Source organism: Euprymna scolopes, chromosome 1, assembly GCF_053919585.1.
Source record: "Euprymna scolopes isolate OS-2025 chromosome 1, ASM5391958v1, whole genome shotgun sequence".
Taxonomy (NCBI): domain Eukaryota; kingdom Metazoa; phylum Mollusca; class Cephalopoda; order Sepiida; family Sepiolidae; genus Euprymna; species Euprymna scolopes.
In genome coordinates, this window is record NC_136482.1 from 39,812,746 (window position 1) to 39,838,279 (window position 25,534).

At 34.0% G+C, this 25,534-nt stretch overlaps 2 protein-coding genes across 4 annotated transcripts in view; one reads left to right on the forward strand and one right to left on the reverse strand.

Annotated features, from left to right (window-relative positions):
• Window positions 1-25,534, forward strand: part of LOC145293851 (uncharacterized) — a 3,143,230-nt gene that overhangs the window by 1,600,448 nt on the left and 1,517,248 nt on the right. The gene's annotated exons all lie outside the window — the stretch shown is intronic.
• Window positions 127-705, reverse strand: LOC145280129 (protein CFDP2-like). Its single transcript, XM_080131897.1, has one exon. It carries the CDS (start codon window positions 703-705, stop codon window positions 127-129), a length of 579 nt encoding a protein of 192 aa, XP_079988023.1.

A 25,534-nucleotide genomic window follows, 5' to 3' on the forward strand; every position in this document is an offset into this window, starting at 1 on the left:
ACTGGAGGTATCCTTCATCTCACATTTTCTGACTTACACATGGTCTATCCAGAACCATTTTTTGGAGTGTGGATGCATCCAGATCGTCTTATATTTACCCTTCTGCTGAAACACGGTGTTACCGATTTAAAACCCCATCTCAGAACAAAACTGCAACAACATAATATCATTGCTATCACATTTGCGAACCACGTGTTTACCCAACACACCCCAGGTTTCAAAATATCTTCCCACCCTTGCATTAAAATCTCCAAGCATTAAGATCTTGTCAGCAGAGGTAATGCGCCTAACTACACTGCATAAAGCAAGGTAGAAATCAATCTTTCCATCTTCCGTTGCATCAATATTGGGTGCATAGACACTCAAATAAGTTGTATGACAACCATTTATCAGAGGTAAAGTCATAGCAATGATTCGGTAACTCATACCACAGGGAAGTTCTTCCAGGCTAGATAGAATTGATGGCTTTATAGAAAACGCCACGCCTGATTCCCTCTTACATCCAGCTGCCCTTCCATTCCAGAAAATGGTGTAGGCCCCGGCCAACTCATAAAACGGCCCCTCATCAGCCAGCCTAGTCTCAGATAGTGCAACTATGTCCATGTCATAACGTTTAAGTTCCTTAGATACAAGAACAGATCTATGTTCTGGGCGAGTTATTGCTGACGGCAAACCAAGCAGCGTACGAACATTGCAACAGGTCATTATCATATATTTCCTCGCAGTAGCATTATGACGACCAGGTCAAGGCTGTGGAGCCCTGAAACACCGGCCGGGCCAGGCCCTGGAAATTACAGTTCCCTTATTGCCATTTACGTTCATAACTATATTTTCCAACTCCAATGAATGTTTTGCCGTTTTAGGTTACAACCAACCTTTTTGCTATCGAGATAAACACTGATGGTAAAAAGTGTATCTAATTTATATCATGTGCTTGAGGCTGTTTATAGTGAGGAAATACTTGCACCGAGATAATCCCACTCTCTAACAACTCCCACATTGAACCAAAAGAAGAACAAGTCAACATCATTGGAAGCAGCAGTCGCAGCAGGTTATATATCAGAGTTTTCCTTCTCCTAGAGATGTTGCCTTCATCACGGTTTACAGGACCCCTCTTTTTCCACCATGCTATTTGATCCATGACTGGGACTAAAGTTGCTGGGCACCAGAGCATATTTCACACGCCGATGGCTCATGCATGACGCAGCTGACAAAGCCTAATCTCCTCTGAATGTTTCTTTCAGGGATGCCTCACCCTTAGCCTTTGGTTAAAGAACATTGGCCCACAAGGCTGTGGAGGTCCAGTTATATGGCGAAGAACACTCGCAGTTCATCAGAGCCCCGTCTGCGTCGCAGTGGTCAACACGTGCACGTGGGATGGATTTGTCTGGAAGAAGCACAGTAAGACGCTAAGACATCTGTGTTATCTATTTTATTATTATTATACATTTTTAATTATTATTATAAGTATTATAATTATTTTAGTTCATGTTTACCATTATTATTATTATTATTATTATTATTATTATTATTATTATTATTATTATGAATAATAATAATAATAATAATAATAATAATAATAATAATAATAATAATAATAATAATAATAAATCTATGTTAGCACTAATATTTTTAATCGTTTTTCCTGTATTAATAAATCAATTTAGCTGCCTGTTAATTTCCGATTAATTGAAAGTAAAATTTCCGTAATGCGTCCGCTTTGCTGTCTTTATCTTATCGCCCAATTATCCATTAGAATCTGTCTGGGTCGCGATGACACACTTTCTTTGACTTCTGTTTAATAGTTGCTCTAGTTCTTTTGCTGTGATTGCAAATTGTTCGTTTGTAACACAAAAAAAAAAACTATTTGTACAATTTTTTTCACGTTTTTCAATACAAGAAATCAATTTAGAATAAATGTTATTTATTCTCCATCGCGAAGAAAATTTGTAATTTTACAGCTTCATTGGATAACGGCCATTTTGGATTTTAAAGTTAGATCGTTTACCCCACATTCAAATTAAAATAACTTTTATTAAAACCATCCTATCATATGAAGAATTTACGATTTAGAACTATCTTACTACCGCATATTCTTTTATTTGCATTTTCATTCATTATCTATTACTTTCATTTCGGCCACAGTTTATGTACACTTTATTATACCTAATACATACACACACACACACGTATATATATAAACATATATAGAAACATATATATAAACATATACATATAAATTTAGATGTATCAACATATATATATAAGCATAACAGCTTATATATTTATACACCAACACACACAGTCACACACATATATAAACACACAGATATAAACACAATTATATATATATATATATATATAAAACATATATATATATATATATATATATATATATATATATATATACATGTATATAAAGTAGTAAGTCATTAACCTATCTAGCTTTAAAGCTATACAGCTATATAGCCTATTTTGTGTTTCATTCTATTGAGAATTCACCAGGATTATTCGAAAAAAATTGATTATTGCGCCTTTATGCTAATGAGATTTTTCTTAGTCAAGCTGGTGTCTAGTTGACTATAATATCCTTTTGAGAACCCCAACACTTATTACATTGTATGTGTGAAATAGAAAACGGTGTTCACAGGACAAACTTTAATCTAAGATAGCAGTATAAAATGATTCGTTAAATTGGCAATAATGATAGAAAATAAATAAATAAAATAAAGAATAAAAGAAGATATATATATATGTATGTATATATATATATATATATATATATATATATATATATATATATATATATTTATTTATGTATATTAATATATATAACACAATACCCGATACACAGGATATAAAAAATAACATATCCAATTACACCTCGGCTGAAAATTGGTAGAGTTACTACTATAAAGGGATATCTACTTCCTCATAAACAAAGAAAAGTGGTGAACCAGAGGTTATGTGTGCGATTGTCCTGAAGTGCCCCTATCGGCTTCTTAAGATGGGCGCAGTTGAAACTGGTTAGCTGATTTGCGAACAAAAATTCAATAGCCTTGTGCGCGTATATATATATATATATATATATATATATATATATATATATATATATATATATACATATATATATACATATATATACATATATATATACATATACATATATATACATATACATATATATATACATCTATATATATATATATATATATATATATACATATATATATATATATATATATATATATATATATATATATATATATATATATATATATAACCGCGCGATTACCAGAGATGTTCGCAATGTCTCACCAAAATAAAACACGAAATATTCTGTGTTGCTTAATTGGCATGCATATTTTCATAACTTACTATATATATACATATATATATATATATATATATATATATATATATATATATATATATATATAACGTTATTCTATTTTTAGAATATTACCGATTATGTCTGTACAGGATCTATATATTACATATTGTTTTATATTTTCTTCTAACGCTTTCTACTTTAACATCAGCCGCCTTTCGTGGGGGTTGTTTTTTTTTAAACATGTGACTATTCCAAAAAAAAAACACGTTTTGAAAGACGTGCTGAGTTGTCACATTTAGATGTATGCACAATACTGAAACAGATCCGTAAATATGTGGATTTATCGGACGACTGTTATCATCCCGAGTGTGTTTTCACTCTGTTTCGCTCGATGTAACCTCCGACCTTATTCAGATGTATCATCCAATTCACGAATATTTCTATCGGACTCTGGAATTACGAGCGGAACGCTTTGTATATTTTACCGGGATAGCATGTCTTTGTTCCTTCAGCCATGACTTCAACCTAAGTAGTTTTACATTGTATTTTTTATCCTCCACACTGAGAGTTGAACCTTCAACCTTCAGGACAATATTACTAGTTACAATTGTTTTTCAAGTAGTCTAAGCAATGCGCCACGGATAATGTTGAGTTAGACTATTAAAAAGCTATTCTAGGATTTAGTAAAACTGTTCCGTCAGTGTTGAAGATTATGCTTTCTGTAATAGGGCAATAATAATATAGAGGTACTAGATAGGTCGTTTTAATAATTCAGTATAACGAAAAATAAAACCGTATACTTTCAGGAAACTTGAATTTGTTACTTTATACTTGTTTAGATTTCAGACAAATTATCACTCTTACTAGTATTTTGGTGAAGGCATCCCTTTTCTTTTATCTGACAAATAATAAAAACAATCATGTGTGCCAGGTAAAATGTAACGATTAATGCCTTCAGGTATTCAAATTTCCGAGGGACTGAACTCAAGGAAGCTTTGGGGTTTCTGTTGCGTTGGCTTATTGTCCGATTAAATTGCTTATTTCTCTCCCTTGAAGTATGTGAATTATATACTAATGTTTTGTTTTACGAATAATCTTTTTGTCTCCTTATTATCACCATCCGTAAAAAAGTATATAATGTTTAAAATTAATTATTTATATTCGTGTATTCTTAATGCAACGAAAAGCGCATCTTAAATTTTAAATTTTTGCATTCAATAGCTTAATAGTTGCTTTGAAGCGTTTTCAATAAAATAAATTAAAACGATTTAAAAAGTAACTGTTGTTAGTATAAAATAAAGCAAATTGAAAGAATAATAAAATAAATTAAAACGATTTAAAAAGCAACAGTTGTTAGTATAAAATAAAGCAAATTCAAAGAATAATAAAATAAATTAAAACGATTTAAAAAGTAACAGTTGTTAGTATAAAATAAAGCAAATTGAAAGAATAATAAAATAAATTAAAACGATTTAAAAAGTAACAGTTGTTAGTATAAAATAAAGCAAATTGAAAGAATAATAAAATAAATTAAAACGATTTAAAAAGTAACAGTTGTTAGTATAAAATAAAGCAAATTCAAAGAATAATAAAATAAATTAAAACGATTTAAAAAGTAACAGTTGTTAGTATAAAATAAAGCAAATTCAAAGAATAATAAAATAAATTAAAACGATTTAAAAAGTAACAGTTGTTAGTATAAAATAAAGCAAATTCAAAGAATAATAAAATAAATTAAAACGATTTAAAAAGTAACAGTTGTAAGTATAAAATAAAGCAAATTCAAAGAATAATAAAATAAATTAAAACGATTTAAAAAGTAACAGTTGTTAGTATAAAATAAAGCAAATTGAAAGAATAATAAAATAAATTAAAACGATTTAAAAAGTAACAGTTGTTAGTATAAAATAAAGCAAATTGAAAGAATAATAAAATAAATTAAAACGATTTAAAAAGTAACAGTTGTTAGTATAAAATAAAGCAAATTCAAAGAATAATAAAATAAATTAAAACGATTTAAAAAGTAACAGTTTTAGTATAAAATAAAGCAAATTCAAAGAATAATAAAATAAATTAAAACGATTTAAAAAGTAACAGTTGTTAGTATAAAATAATGCAAATTCAAAGAATAATAAAATAAATTAAAACGATTTAAAAAGTAACAGTTGTTAGTATAAAATAAAGCAAATTGAAAGAATAATAAAATAAATTAAAACGATTTAAAAAGTAACAGTTGTTAGTATAAAATAAAGCAAATTGAAAGAATAATAAAATAAATTAAAACGATTTAAAAAGTAACAGTTGTTAGTATAAAATAAAGCAAATTGAAAGAATAATAAAATAAATTAAAACGATTTAAAAAGTAACAGTTGTTAGTATAAAATAAAGCAAATTGAAAGAATAATAAAATAAATTAAAACGATTTAAAAAGTAACAGTTGTTAGTATAAAATAAAGCAAATTCAAAGAATAATAAAATAAATTAAAACGATTTAAAAAGTAACAGTTGTTAGTATAAAATAAAGCAAATTCAAAGAATAATAAAATAAATTAAAACGATTTAAAAAGTAACAGTTGTTAGTATAAAATAAAGCAAATTCAAAGAATAATAAAATAAATTAAAACGATTTAAAAAGTAACTGTTGTTAGTATAAAATAAAGCAAATTGAAAGAATAATAAAATAAATTAAAACGATTTAAAAAGTAACAGTTGTTAGTATAAAATAAAGCAAATTCAAAGAATAATAAAATAAAGTAAAACGATTTAAAAAGTAACAGTTGTTAGTATAAAATAAAGCAAATTCATAGAATTTCGTGAATAAAACCGACAGGAATAAAGAAATAGAGTCGCTGGGAAAACAGATAACATTTTGTAAAAACAATTCGAACGTAATGCAAAAAAATATAGTTTGCATTGATGTTTATTCAATTAGTGTTATTTTTTATCATCGTATCTCCTGCAATATTTTAATGTCTTATTCTTCGAGTTATTTTATGAGATTGTAGCTTGTTTCCTTTAATTAAAATAGCAGCAGAAATACCCTTATGCACTCTATGACATTTGACAAAATACTAGTAACTAATTTTAAAAAAATACAACAGCAATTTAAATTCTCACCATGTATCTCACTACTCATTACGTGTCAGAACATAAATCAGCTTTCTACGTTTTATATCGTCGCATAAATGTGAGGATTTATTTATCTACATATAATAGAATAAGTTATTTCATTGTTATGCATGTTTCTATATTGGATTGTTAAGAAATGTTATTATAGCATAGTCGCACTTAAGGTGAAATGGTTGTAATGTATTGAGCAAGATATACGGCAATAACATCTTTTTCACAAAGTCAAGACGAACAAAAACTTGCTTTGTACGAAAAGATATGTGTAGTTTAAAACATGAATTATTTTTTCATAACAATAATAATTTCGCTTTGACGTTCACCATTGATATTGTACGCAGTTATTCTTTATTTTTATTCATATGCGAAGCTGATCTTAAATTAGCTCGAAATGATTTGCAATGAAGATTCTACACTAAATATGGAAAACACAATCACTAAAAATAAATCCAAATATTAACTTTTGTATTTAATGAGTGAAAGACACTTTTATGTTTTCCTGTAGTCTTTTTAACAATTACAAAATTGCATTCTAAAAGAATATATCATAAATAGGTCAAACAGCATTACCTTTCAATATTATATATTGAACAAAAAATTATCAGTAGGTTCTTTGATATGAGTGAGGTCCGTTAAAAATTAATGGTTCCCTGTTTAGGGCACAATTGGATAGTGATACTTGACTTTCATATTTTAAAAATTATTTCAAGCCAATATCTATTAAGTAAGTTTATACAAACCAACAAAAGATTCTCCAGCCTCAATATAGACTATAATGTAATGTGGGCTAAGGCACGGCGGGTAAACATGCGTAGTTTCGACCTGATGCAACGCAACAGGCTGCTTACACTAGCAGGTAATCCGTCGACTAGATTAAAACACCCGGTATCAAACATTTCGTAAGAATAAAGCATAGGAAGCTTAAGCATTTGCTGATTATCATTGAATTCTGCACATAGTTGCATATCACTGTGCAAGTGTATTTGAATAATGCCTTTCCTTAAAGTTTAGTCACGTAGGGTCGATAAGTTGATTCAATGTAACTGAATCTTGGTCCAAAAAACCCAATAACTTTCCATAGAATTTTAACATTCAGTTGTAATAAATGATCCAGGTGCGTTACATATTAACGAACACGATATGAAAATAATAACAGTCCACCTAATAATATACACCATAGTAAACTTTTAAACCTTCTAAAAGTACCAAACAACATTAACTAAATTATTCCCAAATCACCGATCCTAACCCGTAGTAATTCGCACCGGACTAACATAATGTGTTTTCTGTGTTCTTCAGTTTAATAGAACTATTCGCACAGACAGAAAATATATACCCACTATTAACTTATACTGCTTTGTCGAAAAGTGCAACTTCATATGATTCGCATATCAATCTACATACATTAATTTAATTACATAAAATTGTTAAAATGAATGTTTATCTTAACCAACCTTTATTAGTAATCGTAGCTTGTAAAAAACAAAAACACTAGTCGACCTAAAATGGACTATACTAAATATCATGTAACACAGATTCATATACTCGAAAAGAAAAGGTAGCCTTTTAATTTTGTAAACTCATAAATAATTTCATCAGTTAGAAAAAAAGAACAAAATAAAAAAAAACAGAGCGACCAATCTATATGATTATAACACTCACATAACCTTTTTTTTACATAAGCATCGCCACTTATCAAGGTCAAAAGGTCACTCGAGGATAAGAGTTTTAGAGTGTACAGTAGAAATTGGACAATATAGTAATTGTTAGTGTGGAAATTCGGTAAATTTGTTAACAAGTGTGACGGCTCATCAATAACTTGTTTACGTAAGACTTGAAGACAACCATATTTTAGTCAGCTGGAAAGCAGGAAAAAGGAAGACAATTCCACAGGCGTGCCGTTCTAAGAAAGAAGCTTTGTTCATGGAATCTACGTTTAGATTTAAACACAGATAAAGAGTGGGGGAATTATTGATAGTGTTTCCAGCTAGACGAGTGTTTCTTGTGAAAGTTTGGCATGGGGTACATGTACTGAAGCTCAGTCGATCACTCTCCATGAAAAGAACGCTACAGCAGAGACACACTCGTAATATCTATTTTATGAGATAGAGGTTGCAGTGAAGAGAAAAGGCTATCTCCTACAAGGCTGTGAAGTATATTTTGAAATCTATCAATACTTTCTAGCAGCTCCTGCCAAGTTGCGGCAACAGTATTCCATCCTTAGACGTACCTGGCTCTTATATAGATAGAGAATTGCATCAGCAGTGATATATCTACTTGATCGATGGAAGGATCCGACCATTTTCCAGCGGTCTTAGCATCAGAATTGATGTACCAGTTCCATTAAAGATCAAGAGTAATGTTCAACCCTAGAGGTTTGTCAAAACTTGAGGCCTCCTCAAGACGAGAGTCATTCATTTCAACTGATGCCAGATAGGGACCAGAACGTTGATGATGTAAAGATAGAAGATTGGTTTTAGATGAATTTAAAGTAACCAACCACTCCTTTCCTGTTGTACAACGTGCTCAAGATCAGAGGAGACAGTATCGGAGGGAACTTGGTTGTTTACTGACTTAGATTTACTAACATAGATGGTAGTGACATCAGCAGAAATGTCTATGAATTATGTAAGGATGTGATTTGGAAGTTCATTAATGTAGATCAGGAAAAGAGTTGGGCCCTGGATGGACTCCTGAGGGACTCCAACATTAATACTGTGAGCTTTGATTTTTGCCCACCAACTACTACTCTTATGAACCTGTCAGAAATAAAGGATTAAATAATTGAGAAGACATTTCCAGCTATACCATAGCTGGAGAACTTGTGAAGTAAACCTTTATAACATATCCTATCAAAGGCCTTAGATATGCCAAGAGCAATTGCCCTCGAATTGTTGCCTCCGTCGAGAGATTCGCCAATCCTATGAGATATAACTGTAATCATATCTGCTACAGATCTAGCAGAACGGAAACCATAGTATGTCACTAAGAAGGTTATATTTGCTGAAATGGTTGATTATTCCCTATTTAACACAGAATCCAGCAACATATTCATGACGCACAGGAGACTTATTGGCCTGTTCTGAGTGAACGATGAGCGATCACCTTAATTCTTAAATACATGGCACACTGATGATATTTTTCAGGGTGATAGGAAGCAATTCTCTTTAGGCAACGTTTAACAGTTTTGTAAGTATGGGCGCTAGTTCTGGATGATGCGTTTTGAGTACTATAATTGGAATACCGTAAGGGCCGGTTGATTTACTGGAATCAAGGTTTTTGATAAGCTTGGCAACATAACGTACAGATATACGTATATCACATAGCATTTTTTCTTATGCAGTAGGAAATATTGGGGGTTGCCGGCATTGGTTGAAAGGGTAGAATTGGCTGCAAAGTGCTTGGCAAATATTTTAGTATTGATGCTGATGAGATTACCTCAGGTGCGTTGGTGATAAGTGGGATAGAGAACACGCTTCTCTTCATGATTCTGTTTGCTATTTGCCAAAACTGGTGGAACCAACCGCTGCCCAGCTACTTTGGACTCGGCGGACTGAGCATACACCTTTCTTGCGTTCTTTATCACTTCCTTATAATGGTTGCTGGCAGTCCTGAAAGCGGCTTTAGTTTCCATAGATCTATTACGTTGGAAGCAGTGGAGAAGTGATTTCTCTGGGCAATAGCAGCAGCAAATTCTGGAGAAAACCATGGCTGGCTGTAAGGTTTTTGCTGGGACTTTTTCGAGGATATGGAACGGTCTAGACATACCATTAACCATTCCGTCAGGTCTGATACTATAGATGACACATCCTTTTTAAACATGGAACAGAGGTAGATCCGATATAAATATACGGAAGCTATCCCTGTCAACCATAATGTATCGATATACTGTACGATGAAGGGGTTAGTTTGGGGACTTATTACATTTCATTTTTATCTCAATTGATACAACAGAGTAGTTGGAAGATCCAAGAGGAGACAGAACAGAACCTGAACATAGTTCAGGGCAAGTTGGGAGAAAAAGGTTTAGTAAACTCACATACTGGCCGTCATTGATCGGCACACGGTTGGGTTCCTGAACAATCTGAGTGAGGTCATAAGCAATAATTAAATCATGACAGAACATCCCCTAATCATCGGTCTTGTTTGAGTGATTCAACCATTCCACGTTGTGGACATTGGAGTCTCTACATACGTGAATGTTAGTTGAATGATAAACAGATAGGACTTGGTCAATTCTCTCAGATATGCTTTTAAAGATAGTAACTTACCTGTTGCGGGGGCAATAGAGAGTAAATATTAATGCAGTATTGTGAGCTAGTGCAACCCGGAAGCACACATTGGGTAAGTTAGGATATTCTCTTGAGATATCACTACCACATGGAGAGCAATCTCAATATAGGCACATATCCCATGCCAATGGTTATCTTGGTGGTCAGATTTAGAAGTTAAATTAGAGTATCCTGTAATTACGAACTCATCTAAGGAAATAGTCTGTCCAATGGCAGTTTCCCTTTAAAATAAAAGGTCAGGTTTAGTCTCGTGTAATTGGGCTTCAACCTCTGAAAGGTTAGAACGTAGATTCCTGATGTTGGAGAAGGAGACATGCTAGTGGGGGTCTGCGTTGGAAGTTGGAGTTCTAACGAATTTTGTTACCCAACATCCGGTTTACGACTTCAGGTTTCGCACGCGCACAATAACAGTGCCAATAAAACGTATAGTTTTACTATGCACGTTTTCAGCGTGTCAATTTCTGCCGCGTTTAAATTATCCAAATAAACAATTGTTAATACTTTGTGCTTTTTTTACATCGTTTATTTCCCTATTACGTTTAAGTTATTTAAACGCTATATTCTTACAAACAAATCTACTTAATCCGTTGGCAATCATAAGAGTATATTACAATGGCGATTTACCCACCGCCTTCCTCTTTTTTTAAATTTATTCTCCATTTATTAATACACCTTTCTTAAAAGCACTCAAACATTTCTTTTACACTATCAACATAAATAAATAACCCCAAAACTGATTTTGTTAAATTACGTTACAAATAAATAATCAACGCGTAAATAACACGTATTGTTCTACTGTGTAGGTTTCAGCGTCTCAATCGTTTTATTTTGTTTACGTTTAAATTAAAAGTTATATCAAAACAATCATTTAAGTATTATGGTATTTGTTCAGTGAACATGCACATAGAAGTATAGCAAACCACTTATAAATCAATGGATGTAAGTTGTTTCATTTTTTCAAAATAAACAATTATAAACATAACGACTCATAGAAATATATCTATACTCTTTTTCATTTTAATACACCTTCATAGAAATGTTTGTTATGTCACAAAACGTATTTTCTTTATGTCACAAGTGCCACACTAACGCTCATACATACATTCAATAGCTGATCCAACAGGTCACGGGTAGTCTAGTATTTCCTAAATATGCAATATTAACAAATTTTTCATTACAACCGACAATTGTGCCTTAAACCAACTATGAATATACGCTGCGAATTCTATAGAAAAAAAACACTACTGATTTTTAATTGTTTAACTATTTTTGTTCACAGTGTTCACCCCTTACCAAGGCCCGGAAGCAATTCAGTGATAAGGGTTATTGCAAGTACATTACGTTAGTGTGGAGATTTGATGAGGTGTTTACTTAGGGGGGCGGTTCATTAGGAATTTGTTGACGTTGGACTTGAAAACATCCAAGTTGTAGTCAGGTGGGAAGCAGGCAGACAGAACAGAGTTCAACAGGCGTGCAGTTCTAAGAAAAAAGTTTTGTTAATAGAATCCACGTTTTGATTTAGGCACATATAAAGAGTGGGCGAAATTTTTCACAGTGGCTTCAGCTAGACGTATGTTTTTCGTGAAAGATTGGCGAGGGGGGACCAGAGATTGGAGTTCAGACGAGCACCTGCCATGAAAATAACGATAACACAAGGATAGGCTCGCAACGTCTCTTCTGTGGGAGAGAGGTTGCAGGGTAGAGAAAAGGGTATCCCCCATCACGAAGTCTATTTTGTACTCTGTCAAGGCAGGATAGGCTGTTTTTAGCAGCTCCTGCCCAGATATGGCATCAGTATTCCATCCTTGGACGCATATAGATAGAGAATTGCATAAGTAGCGAGATACCTTCTGGATAGGTAGAAGGATCCCACCATCTTTCCAGCGACCTTGGCAACAGACTTGATGTACGTGTTCCATTTCAGATCAGGAGTAAAGGTCAAACCGAGAAGTTTGTCAAAACACGGGGCCTCTCCCAGACGAGAGCCATCAATCCCAATTGATACCAGATGGGCATCAGAGCGTTGATGATGTAAGGATATGAGTTAAGTTTTGGATGCATTAAAGGTAACCAGCCACCACTTACCCCACTGAACCACGCGCTCAAGATCAGAGGAGAGAGAATCAGAGAGAATTTGTCATTTACAGCCTTTGATGTGTTGCCGTTGATGGTCGCGTCACCAGTATAGATGTAAACGCATGATTTTAGTATGTGTTTAGGGAGGTCATTGATGTAGATCAGGAAGAAACTTGTGCCAAAGATTTACCCCTGAGGGACTCCAGCATTAATACTGCGGGCCTCCGATTTTTGTCCATCGACCGCTACACTTATGAGCCTATCGGAGAGAAATTATTTAATGTTTGAGAAAACATTTCTAGTTATACCGTAGCTGGAAATCTTGTGAAGTAGACCCTTATGACATACCTTGTTGAAGGCCTTTGATATGTCAAGAGCAATTGCCCTAGAAAGGAAGCCTTTGTCAATAGATTCACTAATCCTGTGAGATATAACCGTCAGCACATATGCGGTAGATCTTGCAGAGCGGAAATCATATTGTGTGTCACTAAGAAGGTTGTTTCTGCTGAGGTGGTTGACTATTTCTCTATTTAATATGGATTCCAGCAACTTACTCATAACACACAGGAGGCCTTTTGGTCTGTACTGAGAGGGAGATGACTTATCACCTGAATTCTTAAATACAGGGCAAACTGATGAGGTCTTCCAGGGAGTCGAAAAGCACTTCTCCTTAAGGCAGCGCTTAAATATTTTTTTTAAGTATGAGAGTTAGTTCTGGTTGAAGCTTTTTTAACACTATAATTGGGATGCCGTTAGGGCCAGTTGCTTTACTGGAATCAAGGTTCTTGATTAGCTTAGCAACCTCATGTATGGAAACTTGTATGGTCCCTAGCCTGTTCTGTGTTATAGGAGGAAATATTGGGAGTTGATGGCCTTCGTCGCATAGGGTAGAATTAGCTGCAACGTTATTTGAAAATAGTTTGGCCTTGTCTGACGCTGACGAGATGACCTCTGGTCCATTGATAATGGTTGGGATAGAACGCACACTTCTGTTCAGAATCCTATTATTTATTTGGCAAAACAGTGGGAACTAGGCCGCTGATCAGCTACATTTTATTTAACAGACTGGGTATATAGCTCTCTTACCACTTATCTGCCGGCCACTGGTTTCTGACCGACAGCCGTGTTATAGTAAATGTCTTAAAGCGGTCTCGGGAAGATATTAAGATGGGCCAGTCATAAGGTCTTTGGAGCAAGAAGAAAATCATACCTGAGATGTTGGATCTGGGTGTGGCTCCTTTCTTTTTTCAAGACGATCTCTTCACCCTTGGTGGCGTTCTGGTGGGAATCTTCATCTCTTTTCCTCAGAGCCGCCATTCGACTTAAGGCATGTATGGAGACATTTATGAAGGCATTCATGTCAGACACAAGAAAAACGACACGCGGCACAATTGTAATATATATACAACATTACTAACTATTTTATTTTACAAAATATATATTACAAAAACTTTAACAATTAAAAACTTGACAATACGCTTTTCAAAGCAAACTAAGCTAACTAATATTGAGGGAGGGGTTGCTCCCCCACTTATGGAGGGACAGAATATGCGTCTTCACTTCATAGTGGTCGTGCATGAAAGAGAGAGAGAGAGAGAGAGAGAGAGAGAGAGAGAGCTCTAGGAAAGGGGATTATTGGAAGGTGTTTCTTTGTATCCCTACGCACATGGCCAAATAACCACCCGGTCATGCTGCGGAATTAGAAACAGTGCTACAAAGAAATAGTGCCACATCCCTCCCTATGCAATCCGAAATTTATGAGTATTCATAAATTTCAGAATTCCCCAATTTTCCGTGATATGGTGCGTCAACCGGCCGTCAGCAATCAATATCGCCATGCTCTACGTTCCATCAGGAACTCAGTGAAGCAAGTTATTATTTTTCCACCAGGCCCCTGGTAGACTGGTAGACTGCTTCAAATACCAGAGAGGGTAATCATTCTCGCCCTCCATCTAGGAAATGACCTAATGATTTCAGTTACTGGATTTACACTTTCTAAAGCAACCAGTATAATATTTTTTAACAAAGCCGGATTTTACGTGAGTTCATCACGCCGACCTATACATATTTCACTTAGCCGGATTCTACGTGAGTTTATCACGCCGACCTATATGTATTTCACTAAGCCGGATTTTATGTGAGTTTATCACGCCGACCTATACGTATTTCACTAAGCCGGATTTTATGTGAGTATATCACGCCGACCTATACGTGTTTGAGTAAGCCGGATTCTACGTGAGTTTATCACGCCGAACTATACGTTTTTTAATTTAGTCTGCATAACAGTATTTCCGTAACTGGATTTACGCTCCCTTCAGCAACTAGTATAATGTATTTTAACCAAGTCAGAGTTACGTGACCTCATCACGCGGACCTATATGTATTCCAAGGTATTACTTCAGTTACTGGACTTACGCTCTCTTCAGCAACCAGTATAATGTATTTTAAATAAGTTGGGGTTACGTGACCTCATCACGCAGACCTATATGGATTTAGTAAAACCTCGATCTTCAGAGGTTATAATCCAATGTAATTCTGTTAGAGCAAGGGGTCTGCCGCCGAACGACCAATAAAAACTATCCACCACTGAATATTTATTAATTATATAAAGAATTAATTAAGAGGGGCACTCAGTCTTCATGAGGTAGAATACACAATTAGGGCCAAAAAATAAAAAAAAAAAACAATTCAGAAACCTGGTATACATTAAATCAAAGAAATAGGGTGTTAACAATTTTTTGTCTTAAAAAAGAAAACATTTTGAAAAAATCATTTCAGAGAACCTCGGTCACAATTAGAATGTGTTTACACAATGAAAACGCATTTCAGTTATTACACTCATCATTAATTTTTTTCCCAAATTTCAGGGTACATTTAAAAAGTATGTGTATTTTTTCAAAACTTGATTTACAAAATATCATTAAAATTTCATTCCAAAATTCAAAAGTAATTTCAAGTATTTTGGTTCATCGTTAAATTAATCTTCCGAAAAGATAATAGAAAATTCATTTTGAATCAATTTACCCTTCACAATGAGATTCAGAGACATCCCAACACTGTTTCATTTCGTAATTATTATTTTATTTAATTGATTCTAAAAAATCATTTCTTCTTTTAGACCATTATGAAGGTCATTTCGAATTCAGAAACTTTTCACGTTAATTAACTTTTTTTTTCAAAGTAATTATTTTATTATTTAAAAGCAACTCTTTTCCTAAACTCACTCACAAGGATTATTTCGAATTAATAAACTCCCGCCACACCTGGGAGTTACACTAGTTAACGACCAGTTCTGTATAGTAAACAGCCCGAAAAAATTAAAGTTTAAATTAAAGAGAGATCTTTCTAGACTGAGGAAATATTTTTTCTTCTTAAGAATTAATTCAATTTTACGTATATACTCCTAAGTCAATATTTCAGGGACCCCTATCATACGGTCCAATTTCAAATAAACTTTCAATTAAAGAATTCGCTCGAATAATTCTTCCTTAAAAATCATCTAGAATTCAGGAAAATTTCTTTCGTTAGTCAAATAATATTTCCTTAGAAATTATAAAAAAAATCAGAGAATATTCGAAATGTAATAGCATGATTTTTCTTTAGAAAAAAATATGAAAATTTCAGAGAACCCTTAAAGAATTAACGTAATCATGTTACAGTTGGCTTTTCCAAACACTCGAAGATTTCAAAAAAGTACTTCAAGTTCTGTTTGAATAATTGTCTGTTTTTTTTTCTTTTTAATAAAAAACAATTGAATACATCATGTAATGTAATTTAACGAAGCATGAATAATTTTGTTCTTTAAACTTGGTAGAAAAATTAAAAAAACAAGTTAATTCGTTATTATATGCCCTCTTGCAATCAGCCATCGGGGTTTAGCTATACAAAAACTAAAACCCAAGAGTAGAGAAAGAGAATGAGGGGGAAGAGAAGGGGATAGAGATAGAGCGATGCCATTACGCATCCCACCACCCTCATAATATCATTACGTAATAATAAAAAAATCTTCGACAATTTTAAAAGTCACTCTCTCGTCCTCACAGACGTTAACATGTAAGGGAATGAGAGACAGATAGATAGAAGAAGAGAGAGAAAAGCAGGTAGCGTTGTTCTACCACCCATCCCTCGCAACCCTCACAAACACCATGACGAGGTCACTTCGCTTATCTTTCCCATGTGCGGCTATTGTTTTAAACAAATTAGTGGCAGGTATTTTTCTACGAGTTTAAAAAATAACAAAATAGACAAAATCTTATTTTGAGCAATTTTGTAAAGCGCTCACACACAAAAAACCTTCATATTATCCAACCTCAATGTTTCCTTTACCAGTAACATTTTCTTCCTTTCTTTTTAAACAGACAAAAAATGTCAATAAAAACATTCTCTAATCAAAAAGTCCCCTTATGTTTCAGCGTTAATTGTTACCTAACCTGAAAAAAGATATATCAAGTGTTCATGAACACAGTGCCGAAACAGAGTTCCATTTTCTCAAATACGAACTGAAAAAAGTCATTAACATTCTACAAGGCTCTCACAGCCGCAAAGTCCAAAGAATTTTTTTAAAAAGTCCTATATTTTTATAAACCTGAAATAAAGATCAGATAAAACATGTTTGGTATCCTTTTTTTCTTTCCTTTTTTCTCTTTTAAATTTATTTTTCGAGCTTCGTTTTTGAAGTATTTTTTTATCTTTCATGTAATAACAAGGTTCATAGGTATACACACACACACACATATATATATATATATATATATATATATATATATATATATACAGGGTGTCCCAGAGGTCGCGCACCACGTAGATTTATATAAAAACAAATATGAATATCAATGAATATCAATTTTATTAATCATTTCTGTGTTTTAAGAATACGATGTACTGAGTATTTGCTAATCGAAATCTCCTGGTTTATTCTCCTTACTGATTTCACGGGGCTTCTAGCAACATTCGCCAAAACCATAGTTGATGTTTTCTCACTAGTTACACTCTTTCGTCGACCATATCTCTCGCGGTCAGCAACTGAACCTGTTTCTTGGAAACGTTTGATCAAACGGCAGACAGTGGTATGACTCAATGGGTTTTCTCGCTCGGGATGAGTGCGGTTGAATTCTTTAGCTACCGAGTGGTATGTAGCCCCATCTCTTCCAAACATAAAAAATCAATTTAACTCTTTCTTGCATTGTTAATTTCTCGCCCATATCGAATAAAATCTGAAACAAGAAAATATGAATATAAATATATGGTGCGCGACTTCTGGGCCGAATAAAATCTGAAACAAAAAAAATATAAATATAAATATATGGTGCGCGACTTCTGGGACACCCTGTATATTGAGAGAGACATAAAGAGAGAAAGCGTGAGAGAGAAAAAGATATTTTATGTACTAGAGACAATTTCTTTTTGTGTCTGTTTTTTTTTTTCCTTTGTGTAGGACACATTTTTTACTTTTTTTTCGAAGGGTTATTTTCAATACTCTTTTTTTAATCGATCTTTTTTAAACGTTTTTTTTTGTAGGTGCAAGACAATTTTTTTTTTTCAGTTCTGAATTTTCTTTATGAGTTGTTTTTTATGCGCGTGTGTACTGGTTTGCCATTTAAAAAAAAAAATTGCCTGAAATATTCAGTTCGTCAAGTTTTTAAAGACCGTGGACCATTTTTTTATTCGATTCGTCTAGTGGTCATTATTTTTGGTTGTGCCGTGGGTTTAAGGGTCGAAATTATTTCCATGCTGGGAAACAATATATCCTGGTCATAGTGCATCATTTATACCACTATCTGCCGGTCACTGATGTGTGACCGACAGACGTGTTTATAGTAAATGTCTTAAAGCGGTCTCTGGAAGATATGAAGATGGGCCAGTCATAAGATCTGTGGAGCAAGAAGAAAATCATACCTGAGATGTTGGGTCTGGGTGTGGCTCCTTTCTTTTTTCAAGATGATCTCTTCACCCTTGGTGGAGTTCTGGTGGGAATCTTCATATCTTTGTCCTCAGAGCCGTCTTTCGACTTAAGACATGTATGGAGACATTTATGAAGGCATTCATGGCAGATACAAGAAAAACGACACGCGGCACAATTGTAATATATATATAAAACATAACTAACTATTTTATTTTAAAAAATGTATATTACAAAAAAGTTAACAATTAAAAACTTGACAATAGGATTTTCAAAGTTAACTAAGCTAACAAGTATTGGGGGAGGGGGTTCTCCCCCCACTTACGGAGGGACAGAATATGCGTCTTCACTTCATGGTGGCCGTGCAGGAAAGAGAGAGAGAGAGCTCCAGGAAAGTGGATTATTGGAAGGCGTTTCTTTTTATCTCTACGCACATGGCCAAATAACCAGCCGGCCATACTGAGGAGTTAGAAACAGTGGCACAAAGAAATAGTGCCACATTCTTGCCTTTTTTATTACTCTTTTAAAGTGGTTGCTGGCAGTCCTGAAAGCAGCTTTAGTCTCAGTGCATCTATTACGGTGGTAGCTATTGAAAAAGTGATTTTTGTGCGTGATACCAGCTACACGTTCTGGGGAGAACCATGACTGGCTGTTAGGTTTTTATTGGATATTTTTAGATGCTATGACTTGGTCTTTGCCTGCAATTAACTCTATATGTATTCCCAACTGTTAAACGATTGTTTAAATTTGAATCCGTAAAATGAGTAATTTAATTCACTGCTTCTATAACTTTAATCCTGACTTCCTAAGACATGCCAACACCTAATGTTAGAAAGAAAAAATCATTCCACATCAGAGTTTCTCACGAGCCCTTATTCTTTAATTCATTAGCTTGATGAATCAATATGAATATTTAATTTTTCATACCATTTAATTTTTCATACCATTTAATTTTTCATACCATTTTTCCTCGAGCAGACTCTCGAATTAGTATACTAATCTGCGAAGCATTTTTATTTGCAGTAATGAAGTTAATCTGAAAACTACTGTACATTATATAGTACTTATGGTAAAAGAACACAAAAAATATAACGTAAAACAAAGTAAAGTAACTCAGATATTTGCACTATAATAATTTATTTTCATTTATTTTTTTTACTTTAATTATTTTTACTTGGTAACGAATACAGTCTATCAGCTGAAACATTATAAGTAAGTGTATTTCTTATCATTGCGTTCAACTAAAACGGGTAATGCATTATAATTAAACGTTGCCATCAACATGTTTATACGCCTAGGTAATACATATTTGCATGCATTTGTCTACGTATGGATATATAATATATACATATGCACATACACATATATACACACATATATATATGTATATATTTGTATATATGTATATATATATGTGTGTATGCATGCATGTATATATATACATATATATATATATATATATATATATATATATATATATATATATATATATATATATTTAAAGTGATGGTTGTGTAGTTCCAACGAGAGAAAAAAATGTATATTTAAAAGAGTGTAGCCATCAACAATTGTGGTTTTTTTTTAAAGGTTTTCATCATATTTTTATTTTAAAATATTTTTATAACGCGTTTCGAGCTTAGGGTGTGCTCTCTTCAGATATTTTCGTAAAAAGTTTTTCTTTAAAATGGGAGTTTGTGGATATGCCTCCGCTGATATTAAATATGTTTTTCATAGTGGTGCGATGCGTGTGTTCAGTGTTTAGACGTTCTGTCTCCAACTTTAAGTGTTTCACTGTGACCGGTCAAAGTTAGTTTCAAAGAGTGTTTTTTAGTCCATATGGTGAAGGTTTTTATGGCTTCTTTAGGGTTCTTTTTTAAAGACTTTCTTTCCCCATGTATAGCATACACTCACACACAATCCCATACGCATACATATATATTCATGTACATGTACACATGCACACGCACACAGGCACACACACATACACACACGTACATACATAGAAATATATGTAGGAGCATACATATATACACATATACATACCCACCTACACACTCACACACGCACTCGCATACATCCACCGCTAACAATTATTTTTATTTTTTTATTTTTTATTATATATATATATATATATATATATATATATATATACACTTTTTTTTCCTACCAAAACACGCATGTATATATGCGCTTAATCATTCAGACATATGTACACGCACCCACACACACACACAAGTAAGATGGAGAATAATAGGTAGAAGATATATATACACACACATACACGCACATACACACATATATGTACACACATATATATATGTGCACATACACTCACAAACATCCACATACTATGTAGGCACACACACATACATACACACATTCACACACACAGACATATGCAGGGGCTCACACATACGCGTATATCCATATTAACACGAACACATTTACCCACTCATACATGTGCATACATATGTATATATACATACATACACACATACATACGGATGTGTATACACTCATCCACCCATATATATATATATATATATATATATATATATATATATATATATATATGGGCACATGCATTCACAATCCCACACACACATACATATTCATACATCCCACCTTATGTATATATTGGTTGGAGTTTCCTTTCCAATCCATGCACATATGCATACATGGATTCGGTCACCCAAACATAAGTGCACGTATATATACAAACAAGATGTAGCATAGATAACAGATGATATATAATTATACACACACGCATACACAATCATATGTGTACACCCACGCACATACACATATACACACGCACACACGCGCGCACACACACATACATACGTTTAATTTCTAGTTGTTTGCTTAGTTAAGAGAAATGGTACTGTACTGGGTATGGGCGCGCGCACCCGCGAAAGTGTGCGTGTGCCTTATTGTGCTTTTTTGTTGTTTCGTGTGTGAGGGTGCACACCTACCCAAGCATGCATGCGTGTAAGTGTATCTTGTGTTTTGCCTATTTATGTGTATAATTATGGAGAGACGTTTAAGGCGGGGTAAAACTTTGTTATGAAATATTTTTCTTGAGTTAGCAAGTAGAAGTAGTTGTCAGTTTGGAAGATTGGCATTATCTCGAATCTGCCTCCACTGGATGCGTGTATATGTTGTGATACATGTAGGTGTCTATTTTCCGCGATTTTGATGTTGGATCGGTGTAGGGCTACTCTATTACTAAGGTTTTTTGTAGCGCCTATGTAGGATTTATCGCATGCTGGACATTTTATTACATAGATTACGTTTTTTGAGGTGCAATCTTGGTTTTTTTAATTTTGAATGTTTGTATGGGGTTCGCAAATGTGTATGTGTTTCCCTCTAATATTATGTTGCAGACTCCACATCGTTGTTTGTTGCATTTTGTGACTCCTTTTGTTGCGTCTTGATTGAGTTTGGATGAGGTAAGAATGCGTTTTAGGTTTTTGGGTTCGCGTTTGCTTTTTATTATTTTTGTTGTTTTAAGGAAATTGTTTAGTTTGCTGTTTTGGTTAAGTAGGACGAGTTTTTTCGTTATCTCTGTGAAAAGTTCAGGGTTGTTTGTGTTGTGTGTGGAGACGTATGTTAGGATTTGTTCTTTGTTTCGTTCTTTAGGGGTTCTCAAATCTTCTACTGGTATATTTGTCGCAAGTTGGATCCCTTTGTCTATAAGTTGTGATGGGTATTTTCTTTTTCTTAAATTTATTCGTAGTTCCTTGAGTCGGATTTTTCGAAGGTTATTGTCCGTGATTATAGTGCAGATTCTACGTGCTAGGGTGTAGGGAATTGATTTTATGCAGCTTTTAGGGTGGTGACTTTTAAAGTGTAGGTATTGTTGGGTGTCTGTAGGTTTGCGGTAAATGTCTGTGATAATGTTATTGTCTTTAATCTTTATCAGTATGTCTAGGAAAGGTAATTCTGTAGAGCTTTGTTCTATGGTGAATTTAATTTTTGGGTGTAGGTTCTGGAGTATGGTGTGTAAGTCTGTGATGTCCCCCCATGTGGGTTTCCATAGGATGAAGCAGTCATCTAAGTACCTTTTCCATGATTCTACAAACAGTATTTTAGTGCTGTGGCCAAATTTTTGTTCTATTTTTTTATATAGGGTTTCTTCTAGGTAGGCTAATGTAAGGGTTGCGTAAGTCGGTGGCATTTTCGTTCCCATTGCTGTACCTAGTGTTTGGATGTAGTTGGTATTGTTGAATTCGAAGGAATTATTATTTAGAATTATGTCTATACTATCGATAATGAATTGCTTTGTGAATCTGGGATGTAGTGTTTGTGCGTGTCTGTTGATCCAAAATAGTATTGCTTCTTTTCCTAATTCATGGGTTGTATTACTATATAAACTACTAACGTCAAATGTAACTAATAGTGTCCCGTTTTCTACTGTATGTGGTAAGGTAGTGAGAAAATGGATGTCGTCCCTTATGTAGCTCTTAACTTGATCTGTGAAAGGTTGTAATAAGATGTCTATTAAGTTGCTAGGTCTGCTTGTCGGACAGGCTGGTCCTGCTACAATGCGTCTAAATGTAAGGTCGCTAGGGTTTGGAGCGCTAATATATTCTGAGTTTTGTGTATCGATGGCAAGTTTTATTGTGCCAGATTTGTGTATTTTAGGCAGTCCGTAGAAGTTGTTGGTCTTTGTAATGAAATTTGTGAGGAAGTCCTTTTCTTTCTTTTTTAATATTTTGTTGTGTGTTGTACAAAGTTTTGTGATTTTTGAGATGGTGGTGTTATCTATGTTGGCACTAATGGGTTTATAGTAGTGTTTGTCATCCAGTAATTCTGTAATTTTTGTTTCATAATACGTTCTGTCCATGATTACTACGGCAATGCCTTTGTCTGCTTCTTTTATTATTATGTCATTATTAGTACGGATCTTTTCGAGTGCTTGTTTTTGCTTATGTGTGAGGTTGCTTGTGGTTTTGTGTTTTTTTTGGAGGTTAAGGTTCCAGAGAGTTTCGAAGTAGCTGTTTAGGTCTTTTGTGTTGTTCTGTTTATTAGGGAAATATGTTGATTTGTTTTTTTACTAAAGAATCATCTTTGTCCCCTTTGTTATCTAGTGTTTCTATTAGTCTAAATTTCCGTTCGAATTCTTTAAGGTCCTTTTTTAGTTCTGCTATATTGTTTTTAGGGGGGGCAGAATTTGAGGCCCAGCTTCAGTATTTCCATTTCGTTCTTTGATAAGGAGTATGTGGATAAATTGATGATTTTGAGTCTAATTTTTTCTAACCTGGAATTGTTGTTCCCTGGGGGCTTCCTAAAAAATGCTGGGAGTTGTTTGTTTCCTTGTTTCGAGGAGTGGTGTGTTTTAGGGTGGTGTGATGTCTCCTTGTAAAATGAGTGTCGTGTACAATATTGTGAGGGTTCAGTGATAAATGTTTGAATGGGTTGTCGTTATATGTTTTTTGTGTTGGATAGTTGTGTGTTCAGTTGGAATTGGTGTTGCTGTTGAGGATACATGCATTGTTGTATAGGGCTGTGTTGTCGGGGTTTGTTGTAGGGGAGGCATGTTTGTTGGGATTGGTGTTGCATAGGATATTCTGATTGTTCCCGTTGATTGGGGAGATGCCTTAGGGGTTTGTTTCTTTGTGTGGGATATGAGGGGTGAGAGTTGTAGGTAGTGTTTTGAATTATGTGATGGCTCAGGTAGTTGTGTTGCATTGTGGGGGTGTTTTGGTAAGGGTTGTTTAGTAAAGGTTTTTTTTCGTTGTTTGTGTTAGCGATGTAGTGTCTGTGGGAATGGACTTTTGATTGTGTTCGCTTAATTGAGTGGTAATAGTTAGGTTTGTAATGCTTAGGATTGTATATAAGTGGGTATTTTTGTGGAGATGTATTGTGTGGTATGTTGTCCGGTGTGTTGTGTTTGTTAATGGTGCGGGTTCTTGTGTAATTTTGAGGTGTTATTAGTGTGCGTTTTGGCTGGGCCAGTTGTTGGGAATTTGTGTAAGATGTGAATATATTGTGGTTGCTTCTTTGTGTGTAGTTGTATCTGTTGTGTGGATGTGTTTGTGTATGGTGTATGTTTCGTTTCTTACCTTTGTTATGTGATCTCTGTGTTTGCGGATATCGTGTAAGAGTGTTCTGTTCCTGGTTGTCCTTGTATGTGTTTGTCGATTGTTTGCTTTTTTCTTTTTCCGGCAGGTTTTTTAGCCAGGTTATTTTCCGTCCAATGATTTCCCTGGATTTTTCCTCCTCTTTTTTTCATTCAGAATCCCAGAGTTCCAAGAGGGGTTGGTGTGTTTCCTTGGGGCAGAGTTCCTTGTTTTTTTTAAATACTTTATTGTCAATTTCTGTGTACTTCTCCGTAGAGTGTATTTTTTTGTCTTCCCGTATGTCGATTTCGGCCTGAAATTTTGAAATATTTAGGGCTTTTTTAATTTTCACTTGTTCCTCTGTATCTTGTGGTGTAATTGTTTCCTGGAATTTATATGGAATGAATTAGTCCTCCATCGTTAGAAATGTCTTGTATTTTGCTGCGGTGTCACTGCATTTTACTGCATGGTAAAAACCCATTTTTCTTTGTTTAAGGAGGATGTTCCAGTTTTGGAGATTCCGTTTCTTGGTTTTTAGTACTTCATTCTGTATGTATGGTCTTCTAAAGTATTCCAGGTATTCTTGTTGTGCTTTGAGTTTGTTAATGATTTCCTCAAATTGTATCTCTTTCTTATCCTGTTGGTTGGAAATGAGCTGGATTATTCTGTCCATTTTCTCATTTAGTTGCTGCAATCCGTCCTCGAGATGTTTGTGTTCTATGGAGAGGTTTGTCTGCGAATC